Source organism: Lissotriton helveticus, chromosome 3_2 (assembly GCF_964261635.1).
Source record: "Lissotriton helveticus chromosome 3_2, aLisHel1.1, whole genome shotgun sequence".
Classification (NCBI taxonomy): Eukaryota; Metazoa; Chordata; class Amphibia; order Caudata; family Salamandridae; genus Lissotriton; species Lissotriton helveticus.
The window spans coordinates 465,395,304-465,408,077 of NC_136062.1; the positions used below are offsets into that span (position 1 = coordinate 465,395,304).

Sequence of the window (12,774 nt, forward strand, 5' to 3'; positions counted from 1 at the left end):
AGGTGGTGCTGTGATAGGGGTAGCAGGGTTCTTAGAACATCTCTGAGCTGCTTGACTGATGTCCGAATCTGGTCTTATGTGTCCAATGAGGAATGTAGGGGCTTCACCCGGTGCCTTGTACTTTGAATCCAACCTGGGCATAACAGCCGTGACTGTGGCCGGGCTCCTCATTATACACACTCGTTCTTACCAAAAAAAATCTATCAAAGGGATGGCCCTTATTGATTTTTTTGATCGGTTCCTTAAAATCATAAATGAAACAGCCTATCCGTCTGGTTGAGAAATGCAATTGAATATGTTTCGTCACCCTCTACCTGATATTATGGAAACCACCAATATCATCCAGAGGGGAATTCACCAGAGGAGCACTTAGAAAAGATGGTATAGTAATTGAATAATCATCCCACTCAATGATAGTGGAAGCACAATGTCTGACCCCCCCCCCCTTTTCTTCTTCTTGATCCCCGTCAGACACATCAGGGTCATGCATCTGGGTTTCTGCCAGAGGTAATGAAGACAGAAGGGTTCCTGAAATTTGTAAAGTGCACGGCTTAGGAGGCGGCATTTTATTGTGCAGACTGAGCTGAAGGTGGTAGTCGAGGGGCAGGAGTAGAAGAAACAGGTTCCAAAAACTGTTTATAGTAGTCCTGTAACATTCCTTTATGACTGGTTACCAAATTCATGGGCATTTGTATTGAGCGCTCTTGGGGAATATATTTAGGATAATGTTGGTATTCCTCCTCACAGTATTCTTCGTCATCAAAGTCTTTGCATTTTACATTTAATTCTGAAGGACTATGAGCCACTCTAAAAAGGCTTTCTTCATCAGATTCATCCTCCAATAGGATAGTTGGTGGTAAAGGCAATACCTTGCTTAGTGAGGTGTGGAATGGAAGAAGTAAATCAGCATTAGGTTTATCAGTATAAGAAGGTGTAACACTGGCACCAGAGGTATTAAAGGTGCTATGGAAGCCAGATTCTCCATCAATGATAACTCCCTTTTTGACGAGGATTTCAATATTTTTGCAGACAAAACCAGAGTTTCTGACGGATGTAATGCCATTGACTAATGTTCCGTTGACGGTGGCTTTCTCGGGCTATCTGTTGACATGGATGTCTTCGTCAGCAGTGCAGGAACCTAGAATGTTGCAGACGATGTTGACGAGCCTTTAGATGAACGCTACTTTGACGAAGGTGGAGACTTAGAAGCCATTCACGATAACAGTCTAAAGGTAACGATATGACGCCCTAGTGAGTGTAGATGTCAGCGTCACAGATGTCGTTGACAAGAGAATTGTAAATGGTGTTATCATGGACGGAGTAAAAGATGTAGAGATCTTTATTTTTTCAGTCTGAGTAGATCCTGTCATCAACTGGAGGGATTTTGAAGACCTTTTGCCAAGAATAAGTTTTTCAGAAAATGTAGAAGGCTCAGAAGGAACCTTTAAAGAAGATCTCTGATGAGATTTGTCCTGATATTTCCTGGAATGACCAGGTGTCTCATGGTGTGGTCTTTAAGGGCCTTTTTAGGTTGTACAGAAGGCTCCTTTCTCAACTTGGCAGATATAAGGGATTCATCGCTCTCTGCTACAGACACAGGATTGTCTTTAGATTTAAGCCTCTGCAACCACAAGAGAATTCTTTCTTCTCTGTCCTTGAGGGTCTTCTGTGAGAAAGCGTGACATATTTTGCGACCGTGTGGTCAGGATAGCGGCAATAAAAGCACTACTCATGAGGATCATCAATGTAAAGTCTCTTTTTGCCACAGGTGTTACATGACCTGACCTCTTTTTTTTATGGTCTGACATGTTCAGACAGTCCCAAGGGGATATAGAAAGGAATATATATATCTGACCTGATAGATATTTCTTGAAAACAGAAGAAATAATTGAGCATAGCCCTGGGAGACTCCCTTCACACGACATGCGGTACAAAATATGAGGGAACTAGGCTCTGTAGGTAAGGTTCTAGAGGGTGTTGTTGCCTGATTGTTTAGTGACTAGGGGGCCGATTATGATGGCGGACGGACCTGAGTCCGTCCGCCACCATAGAGTAGGAGGGACCGTCCGCAGGGGCAGAGGCGGTCCCTCCGTGCAAATTAGGATGTGACCGCCACCCTGGCGGTCACATCCTGTATTTTTAACATTGCGGTGGGTGCTGCTTGAAGCAGCACCAGCCGCAATGTTAAAAATGTAAGTTGTGCATTTGCATGCACAAAGCGGCAGGCACCGCACGGTGCCTGCCGCTCTGTGCACGCAAATGCAGGGGGGTACCATAGGTACCCCCCATGTGCACCCCCACCCCCCCTTCATCCCTGGGGGCCCGCAACGGGCCCCCAAACAAGAATCCGTATGCCTTTGCACGGCGGACATGCCGCCGTGTAAAGGCATTGAAAGTCAGACATCCTAATATGGCTGCCGGTGTCTGAGAGACACCGCCAGCCAAGTTAAAGCTTTTCCGCCGCGGTCGGAAGGCGACCGCTGCGGAAAAGCTGCGGACTGAAAAACGATCCCCCAGCCATCCTAATCTGGCGGGGGGTCTTTTTCAGTCCGCAGCGGTTTTCCCGCATCCTCCGGGCCGGCGGTGGCTTCCGCCGGCCCGGAGGATGCGGGAAAACCGCCATCGTAATCTGCCCCTAAGTTTGGTCAGTTTTAAAAACAAGGTCATAGGTAGGCTATTACATTCATGGCCTAGTGCCATTGTAGCCTATGCTGCTAATGTGTTTGCTTTGATATAATACTGTGGGACTCCCACTATGACGATGGGGACTGATTTGAGCATGTGAATCTATGAAAGATCCAATACTGGAGAAAACAACAAAGTCACCATGGCACCCTGCCTGGGTGCCAAGCCAGTTAGCACTGCCTGACCGTATAGGTAAGTCACCCCTCTGGCAGGACACACAGCCCTAAGGCAGGGTGCATTATACTCCAGGTAAGGGCATATCTGCATGAGCAGATTTACCCCTACAATATTGGGCACTATTTCCCAATATTGTAAGTACCAGTGGTTCCAAAGAGAGTACGTGGGCTAGGAACTCAACCACTCGAATTCCACAGCAACATGATGGCTTTACTGAATATAGAAGTGTTTGGTACCAAACCACTCATCTCAATAAATCCACACTTATGTCTGTATGGGATTTATTGTATCATGTACCCGGAGGGCCCATCAGAGGCGCCCACTAAATCTCTACCAACCCTGGTCTGGTCTCTGACCGGCAGTAGGCAGCCAGCTACCACCAGACATGTTTCTGAACCCTGGGTAGAGAGCCCCTACTCTCTGGGAACAGAAACGATGCACATTCTGTCCAGAGGTGTCATGCCTCCTCCACCAGGATGGGCCAGTGCTAAAAGAGGGAAGTTTCAATGGCCTGACACCTTTGTAATGCGACCCACAGCCTCTGCTGCTAGCAGCAGATGACAGCCCCTGGTTTACATCCTCACTTTGGGCGGGAAAAGTGGAGGGAAAATTAAATAAGAGAAGAGGTGTGCCCACCTCTGCCAACCCCACCCCTACGGTGGGGAAAAGCGAGGTGAAGCACATCTTTCAGTCCAGCCATCTTGAAGATGGGGGATCCCTCCAATTAGGGCAAGGTCTATTCCGCCTCCTATAGAAGGGTGGCATAATAGAGGGTATAGCAACCCCAGGTAAGCTGCGCATTGGCCCCATCTGCTACTCCCCTAAAACGCCTTCTAAATTTAGTATTTTAGGGGTCCTCCCAGACCTAATCCTCATATCTGCAACAATCTAAGCAAGAAGACGACCCTGCAGAAAAAAAAGACAACAACTGCCTTGGCCCCAGCCTACCAGCCTGTCCCCAGCTTCTGCAAACCTGCCACCCATCTTGCAGCCAGCAACTTCTGAAATCCTGGGAGGACTGCTGCATTTGATAAAGACTACAATCTCCTGTGGACCTTTCCAAGAATAAACAAATCCAAGAACCACCACAGGGAGGACCGACACTACTCAATGTGACTGCAAAAGAACTCCAAGAAGCAACACAGTTGAGGACCGAAACTGGTGTTGACACCGACTCACTGCTACCACAGATCTACCAAAGACTGTAGTGAAAGAGAACCAGCACTTGTGTTGAAGCGGCCCTACCCTGCCCGAAGGAAGCACCACAATTGGATGATCTCCACGACTTCAAGGGTTAGTCTCAGCCTCACGACCCGAGTTGCCCACAGCTTTGTGCCCGAGAGCCAGTACTCTACTGCTAGTGGCCCTCTCATTTGCCACCTGCACTGCCTGCCCAACCACAATCTCCCCAGGATGATCTGACGACAGCAGACACCCATCATATCTACAGCCACTGACCGCCAGCGACCGTGAGAGTAACTGGGTCGGCTGCCTGCTGAAACCGATCCTGCTCATTGCCCCACCGATCTCAAGGGTAAAAAGTATGACCTGTAACTACAGCTACCACAAAGATACCGTAATCCATACCGTACGGGTGCACCAGTCCCCCAAGACCGACCCTGCACTCAGTGGTGGTCTGAATACCCGAAGACTGGAAGGATTAGTTACTTACCTGTAATCCTAGTTCTCTTCCAGGGGTATACTCATCAAAGTCATAAGCACTGAATAGTCCCGCCCACGTGCGGGACCCCGGAGCAATAGCCAAGAATATGCATATATCTACATATATATATATATATATAAATACATATAAATAAGCATAAAATAACCATATATATATAGATAATATGCATATACATATACATATGCAGCCCAAAATAACCATACTAGGCTCAACAAACTGCCATAATAGCCTGTAAAATCTTTACATTTGCTAAATAAAGACATATAAAACACATTATATGATAATGTAAAGAAGAAAACACTGCCTAGGTTTTCTTTGAAACACAAAACCTTTATTTTCAAAGGTAAAAACAGGCAGGATCATAGATGCAGCTTTAGCCTAGATAGGCTGCATTGTAACAACAGAAAAATCTGGCGCCGTGCCTTTAAGACCTCTGTGAGCCTCCAGGCTCCCATCATGCACCACAGGTGACGGTTAGGTCAGTTCTTTTGGACGGCGTATAACAGTGTGATAACTGCATGGGTAACATGTAAAAGAGATAGTTCTGATATTAGTCCGGGGAGGCGGGTGGGTGTGCTTATGACTTTGATGAGTATACCCCTGGAAGAGAACTAGTATTACAGGTAAGTAACTAATCCTTCTCTTCCAGGGGATACTCATCAATAGTCATAAGCACTGAATAGAGTAGCAAGCCAATCCCATACCCTGCGGACCAATATCAGACTCTCCAAACAGTACACTCATATAGACATTACCCCAACAAATTCCTCAGGGATGCTTGACCAACCTGTGCATCCGCCTGAGAATCAGAATCAAGGCAGTAATGGCGAGAAAAGGTGTGAACCGAACGCCATGTAGCTGCCTTACAAATTTCATGAACAGGAACATTTTTAAGCATTGCTATAGTAGCAGCTTTTCCTCTAGTGGAGTGAGCTCTCGGTCTACCCGGGAGCTGTTTTCGTGCCAACTGATAACAAAGCAAAATGCATGACACAATCCATCTAGAAATGGACCTCTTGGATGCAGGCAAGCCCGTATTCAGAGGACCGTAGTTTACAAACAAATGATCAGTCTTTCGAACACTTTTAGTTTTATCAAGGTAAACCTTCAAAACTCTTTTCAAATCTAAAGAGTGTAGAGCTTTTTCAGCTGAAGAGCTCGGATTAGCAAAAAACGTAGGTAGTGTTACTGATTGGTTAATGTGAAAATCTGAGATTACCTTAGGAAGGAATCTGGGATGTGTCCGAAGCACCACTCTATTCGCATGGAAAACGAGATAGGGTTCTGTAGCACAAAAGGCCTGAATCTCGCTCACCCTGCGCGCAGAAGTGATCGCAACAAGAAAGGATACCTTCCACGACAGATGTTGAAGGGAAGCCTTGTGAATAGGTTCGAACGGAGGACCCATCAATTTAGACAAAACCACATTAAGCTCCCAAGGAGGTGAGGGAACCCTCACGGGAGGATACACTTTTCTGAGACCTTCGAGAAAATCCTTCACAACTGGCATTTGAAAGAAAGACACCTGACCAGGGGACTTTCAATATGCTGTTATTGCTGCCAGATGGACCTTAATAGAGGAATACTGCAAACCTGCTTTGGCCAAAGAAAGTAAGTATGGTAACAGTACCTGTTCCTGACCTCGAATCGGGTCATGTCCTTCAGCAGTACACCACATGAAAAACCGCTTCCACTTGAAAGCATACGTCTTTCTTGTAGAAGCTCTCCTTGCCTCTCTTAAAATGTGCATACAATCCTGTGAAAGGCCTAGATGTCCGTACTGGACGAACTCAGGAACCATACTGCTAGCTTCAGGGACAGCAGGTTGGGATGGAACACTCTGCCGTTCTCCCTCGTCAGCAGATCCGGACAGCAGGGAAGCCTCCTGTGGGGCACTTTGGATAGATGTAGGAGATCCGGGTACCACCATTGGCGAGGCCAATCCGGAGCCACTAGAATCATGTCTGTCATTGACTTGTACAGTTTCTTGATCACCAAAGGAATGAGTGGAATCGGTGGAAATGCGTAGAGTAATTTCTCTGACCAGTCCATCCATAGAGCATTCCCCTTGGACCCTCGTTGTGGGTATCTGGACGCGAAGACGCGGCATTTTGCGTTGTCGGCGTCCGCGAAGAGATCGATTTCTTGTGTCCCCCAGGCCTGGAAGACATCTCTTATCACTTCGTCTTTTAAGACCCAGTCGTGTGCTTCTGCGAAGTGCCTGCTTAAATCGTCTGCTTGGACGTTGAGGACACCGGGCAGATGGACAGCTGAAATTGTCATACCCCGAGCCAGAAGCCACTTCCAGATTGCTTGCGCTTCCAGCGACAGAGGTCTGGATCTCGTTCCGCCCTGCTTGTTCAGATAGTACATCGTTGTTGTATTGTCCGTCTGAACAAGCAGAGAGGATGACGTGAGTGCTGGAAAGAAAGCCTTGAGAGCCAGATGTACCGCTCTGAGTTCCAACATGTTTATGTGATACAGTCTTTCTTTCTCTGACCACACTCCTTGAACTTGAAGGGACCCTAGATGGGCGCCCCATCCCTGCAGGGACGCATCTGTCACCAGCGATCGTCTGGGCATGTCCTCTTGAAAAGGCACTCCCACTATCAGATGACTCCGCTGCATCCACCATTGAATGGAAATCCGTACTGACAGAGGAAGTGACAGCATGTCTTCCCAACCGTTTGAAAACTGGGACCACTGATCCTCCAGCGACTGCTGTAGAGGTCTCATGTGCAGCCTGGCGTTCGGAACGAGGAAAATGCAAGACGCCATGGACCCTAGCAGAGACGAGATCTGTCTGGCCGTTGGTCGAGGATTCTTTAGTAAGGTTTGACACTTGAGGAGAATAGAGGATAGTCTCTCCTCCGAAAGATACGCTTTTGCGTCTTTTGAGTCTAGAAGTGCGCCCAGATAGTGTATCCTCTGTGTGGGGTTGAGGATAGACTTGTTGAAGTTCACGTGCAGGCCCAACCTCCGCAGCTGATGTATGCAGAACGTGAGATGGCGTTGAAGCAGACTCGGGGACGCACTCTTTAGCAGCCAATCGTCTAGATAGGGATAGACGAAAATGTGTCTTTTCCTTAGGAAAGCCGCTACGACTGCCATGCACTATGAGAAGGTGCGAGGAGCTGACTTTAGCCCGAACGGCAAGACTGCGTACTGGTAATGACTGGTTTGTATGCAAAACCGTAGAAACTTCCGATGCTTCGGGGCGATGGGGATGTGAAAATACGCATCTTGAAGATCTATGGAGCACATCCAGTCCCTTTGATGCAGAAGTGGAATTATTTGATGTAACGCCAGCATTCTGAACTTTTCTCGCCGAATGAACTGATTGAGGCACCTGAGATCTAGTATGGGCCTGAACTCCTTGTTTGGACCTTTCTTTGGAACTAGAAAGTATCGGGAGTAAATGCCTTGTCGACGCTGTGCCCTTGGGACTTCCTCGATTGCATTCTTTACAATTAATGTAGACACCTCCTGCTTCAAAAGAAGAAGTCGATGGAACACAGACTTTTGAGGAGGAATGGAAGGTGGAGGAGACTTGAATCTGATTGCATATCCATTTTGCACAATATTCAGCACCCATTTGTCGTTTGTGATGTTTTTCCACTCGTCCAGGCAAAAACGAACACTTCCCCCCACCGAAGTGGGTAACGGGCTCAGGGGAAGCAAGCACTCACTGTTTTTGTTGCTGCTGCTTGTTTCCAGGTGCAGACTGTCTGGAAATGCCCCCTCTTCCTCTACCAGGACGACGCTGGGAGAACTGAGATCTTCCCTGATTCTGCTGTGACAACCATTGAGGGGTTTGAACCCTCTGCTGGTTCTGTCTCAGATCATAAGGACGGTATTTTTTCCTAAAGTTGTCCTTTCTCTTTTCAAGACCAACAGCTTTCACAGTATCGAGCTCCGTCTTCATTCTTGACATCTCATCGTCAGCATGAGACCCAAAGAGCGATTTTCCATTGAACGGCAAATTCAAAATTCGGTGTTGAGCTTCAGGTTTAAGACCCGTAAGCCTGAGCCAAGCTGATCGTCTGGCACAGAGTCCATGGGCATAGCCATGTGTAGCCAAGTCAGAAGCATCTGCAGCTGCGCTAATCACCTGATTAGCCACTAGCCCTCCTTCCTGAAGGATTTCCAGAAAATCCTGCTTGTCTTCTTTTGGAAGTTTTTCTGTAAAACGAGACAAGGAATCCCAAAGAGAACGGTCATAGCGACCCAGTAAAGCGGAGGCGCTGGCAACCTTCATATAGGAAGCAGAAGTAGCACACATTTTCTTTCCTACTGAGTCCATAGCTTTACTGTCCTTATCAGGGGGCACAGAGGATGATGCCGCTCCTGTCTGATTCTTACGAGCCGCTGAGACGATGACTGAATCAGGTTGTGGCTCAGACCTCAGAAATAAAGGATCATTGTCCGGTGCCTTATATTTCTTTGCGATCCGCGAAGGAACTGCACCTAAGGATGTTGGGTTTAAGAATTTGTGCTCCGCAGGTTCCAACAGACCCGGGACCAGAGGAAGCAAAGGCCTTGATGTCAGCTTCTGATGTAAGGTCTCAAAGATGACCGTGGTCTTAGCAGTAGAGACAGGCATATCGATATGAAGTTTCGCTGCACCACGACAGAGAACCTCATTAAAGGTAATCACGTCATCAATTGGTGAAATCCTACTCGGAGGAGTTGATGACAGCGTTGGAGAGTAGTTCCTCTTTGAATCCGTAGACCTTGTAGAAGACCTAGTATCGCGTCTTCTGGAAGAGTGACGACGAGAAGACCTAGGAGATGGTGAAGCACGCCTCCTCTCCGATGGAGACTTTCTCGGTGGAGTACGCTCACGTCGTATCGCAGAGTGTACCACCCGTACCAGAGGTGACCTTGATCTTGCAGACACCGGAGACCTGGAACGAGACCTTGGAAGGTTAATTTTTCTTATCTTCCAGTCTCTGATCTCACCCAGCCATCGTGGAGAGATGTTAGCCCCTGCAGGCGAAGGCGCTCTTGAAGGCTCTGGAGAAACTTGCACAATCCGCAACTCAGGTGAGGAAGAGGACCTCCCAGCAGACCCAGACACCTCAGAACGGTCTTTGGACACCGTTCTAGGCCTTTTTGCAGCAGGAGACGTCGACGACATCCTCTTCGACGTCGATTTTTTCAACGGCGACTTCCTCGGCGTCGACTTCTTCGGCGGCGACCTCCTCGGCGGCAACCTCCTCGGCGGCGACCTCCTCGGCGGCGACCTCTTCGACGACGAATGCCTCTTCGGCGTCGACGTCAGGCGTTTCGACGGCGATGATTTTCTCGGCGTCGTGTGCCTCGACGTCGCATGACTGGGGCTCTTCGACGGCGAAACCTCTGCCCGGTTCGACGTCGACATCATGGCACCTCTCGACGGCGACCTTGACTGATGTCTCGAGCCTCTCGACGGCGACCGTCGACGTCGATGAGACGACGTCGAGTCCCGTCCCCTTGCAGTCGTAGGCGAGCCAGACCGGGACCGCCTACGCTCATGTCGCTTCTCACCTTGCTTCGACGGCGAAGTCTTCTTCGACGGCGAGGGATGCTTCGACGTATGCCGCGACGGTGATTTCGATGCCGATTTTGAGCACACAGGAACCTTGGAAGAAGACCTGTCTCTTGAAGATGAAGGAGACAGGGACTGAAGCCTGCTCTTCTCTCTCTCTCTCAAAGTCCTACTTGAAAGTTTGCTGCAGTGGTAGCAAAGTTCTGGCTTGTGAGAAGAAGGTAGGCAAGAAACACAGACCGAATGAGGGTCTGACTTAGCCATTTTTTTACCACAGGCCGGACACTTAGCAAATAAGGCCGGCATTATGACTGGAAAAATAGCCCAAAAACAGTAAAAAATTGTTGGATTAGTCAGATAATGACTAAAGACGTCGAGTAAAGACGAAAAAATTAGAGAAAAACCAGAAAAAAGTGAAAATATATCACCAACTGGCGAGCTCAATGCTCCAGGATCCTCACAGAAGGAGCCGGATAAAAGAACTGACCTAACTGTCACCTGTGGTGCATGATGGGAGCCTGGAGGCTCATAGAGGTCTTAAAGGCACGGTTCCAGATTTTTCTGTTGTTACAATGCAGCCTATCTAGGCTAAAGCTGCCTCTATGATCCTGCCTGTTTTTACCTTTGAAAATAAAGGTTTTGTGTTTCAAAGAAAACCTAGGCAGTGTTTTCTTCTTTACATTATCATATAATGTGTTTTATATGTCTTTATTTATCAAATGTAAAGATTTTACAGGCTATTATGGCAGTTTGTTGAGCCTAGTATGGTTATTTTGGGCTGCATATGTATATGTATATGCATATTATCTATATATATATGGTTATTTTATGCTTATTTATATGTATTTATATATATATATGTAGATATATGCATATTATTGGCTATTGCTCCGGGGTCCCGCACGTGGGCGGGACTATTCAGTGCTTATGACTATTGATGAATATCCCCTGGAAGAGAACTGTAAGTTATATACTCGCTTGATACATCACTCAATTAATTTCCTCCACAGGGTAATGTCGAACTGTTTGAATATTGCACTGTCGACTATTGAACTTAAAAGTATCTTTAATTGAAATGTACTTACCTTAGCAAGAAGGTCTTGGTCTTAAAATAAAATACAATAAAGTAAAATGTTTCTAAAAATGGGTCTGGATCTCCTTCTTGAGTTATATGTCCTTTATTGATCACTGCTGTGTAATAAATGTCACACACTCCTCTGTGTTAGGCCTTAGGCTGCTCAACCAAACTACCGTAAATTAAGCAATTAGGGTTTTTACATTGAGCCCTGTACACTTTTGGGGAACCCCTGGACTCTGTGCACAGTATTACCACCTAGTGGCAGTATCATATTCAGAGCCAGCTTCCTAAGCCCACACTTGAAAGGGTCCCTCTCCAAACAACTAACAGTAATTGGAAATTGATTGACACATGGCAAGAAGGCACAATGCACATCACTTAACGTAAATAATTATATGAAATGTGCAGGTAAGGAATATACACATCTTCAGAACCTAAACTGGACAGACGCCATACTGCATCAAGGCTGCCAGTCCTGTTACGACCACAAATAATTTGCAAAAGATGGGGCTGATGTAAGCCCCAACGACATTTAGTCAGTGGCTGCTTCACCTCTGAATGTTAGTTTGAAGGTACAGGAGCCCCAGTTTATAATGGGCCTTCTACTCTGCCAAATCTAAAGAAGGGACCAAAAGGTAAGTTTTAGTCCCTCCTACAGAGTTACACATGTAGGAATAAAAACTTTTATTATGCAACTGTTTTATAGTTTTCAAATGTTTATGGACAATCATCCTAGTAAACATATTTTGTACTTGTTCTGGAAAGAATGCAAACTTCTGAAGTCACCTTGTTTGATGTAAGACGGATCAGCCACCGGCAGTTCGCTCCATTTTGGTATGAGCCTGGAAAGTTGGGTGTTGAAAAGGATCCCCGTGGTTCAGACAGAAGGGAGCTGCTGAGATCTAATGAAAGACAGCAACCAATCAACAGCTGACAGACATATTATGAGAAACGTTAAAGCGGGCATACCGGCAAGGCACTTCCACCTCAACAGGATTACGGCCAGAAAACACATTGAGCGTTGTATCAAACCAAAGGTACTTTAGCTAGAGCTTTCCAAACTTGGACTTTGACAACTGGTTTGAAACAAGCTTTGGCAAAGTCAATAGGTTTGGCTTTATTATATTAACATACGAAACAGCATTTGTGCATGGTTGTATTTACCTGTGTTAGCACATTAAGGCCAGACCTATTGGCTGTTGCACAGTTTTTTTTATTTTATTTGAAAACAAAAGAAAAACAATGGATATTTGACATATGGAGAACAGAATTAGAATATCTATAAGGGAATAAACAATAGGAAATGAACATTAATGGAAACCCAATAGGAAAAAAGAACAATGTAAAAAATGAAATTGGTCAAAAACACAATGAAGATACAGACAAGAAAAACAAATAGGGAAGTCCTCACTAAAACAATAGAAAAAGTCCACTATAGTGAAAATACCAAAAAGGATTGCTTGCTGTGCAATGTATGTTTGAGAAAAATATCTTAATGTGTGATGATGTACTGTACCTTTGAGATGTAAAATAGATCTTCTTCCGTCTGCGTGATCTGACCACCCAAGATGGTACAGATCCCTGCATCCTGATTCATCGTACTGCTAACTTTGCTTGATG

The 12,774-nt window shown here is 46.3% G+C and overlaps 1 protein-coding gene across 2 annotated transcripts in view; it reads right to left on the minus strand.

Moving 5' to 3' along the window:
- Positions 1-12,774, minus strand: part of LOC144826366 (astacin-like metalloendopeptidase) — a 163,044-nt gene that overhangs the window by 14,413 nt on the left and 135,857 nt on the right. For both annotated transcript variants that reach the window (XM_078684695.1, XM_078684693.1), the window contains exon 10: positions 11,941-12,056. In XM_078684695.1, the coding sequence (XP_078540821.1) occupies positions 11,941-12,056 (116 nt within the window). The remainder of the gene's footprint in view (positions 1-11,940; positions 12,057-12,774) is intronic.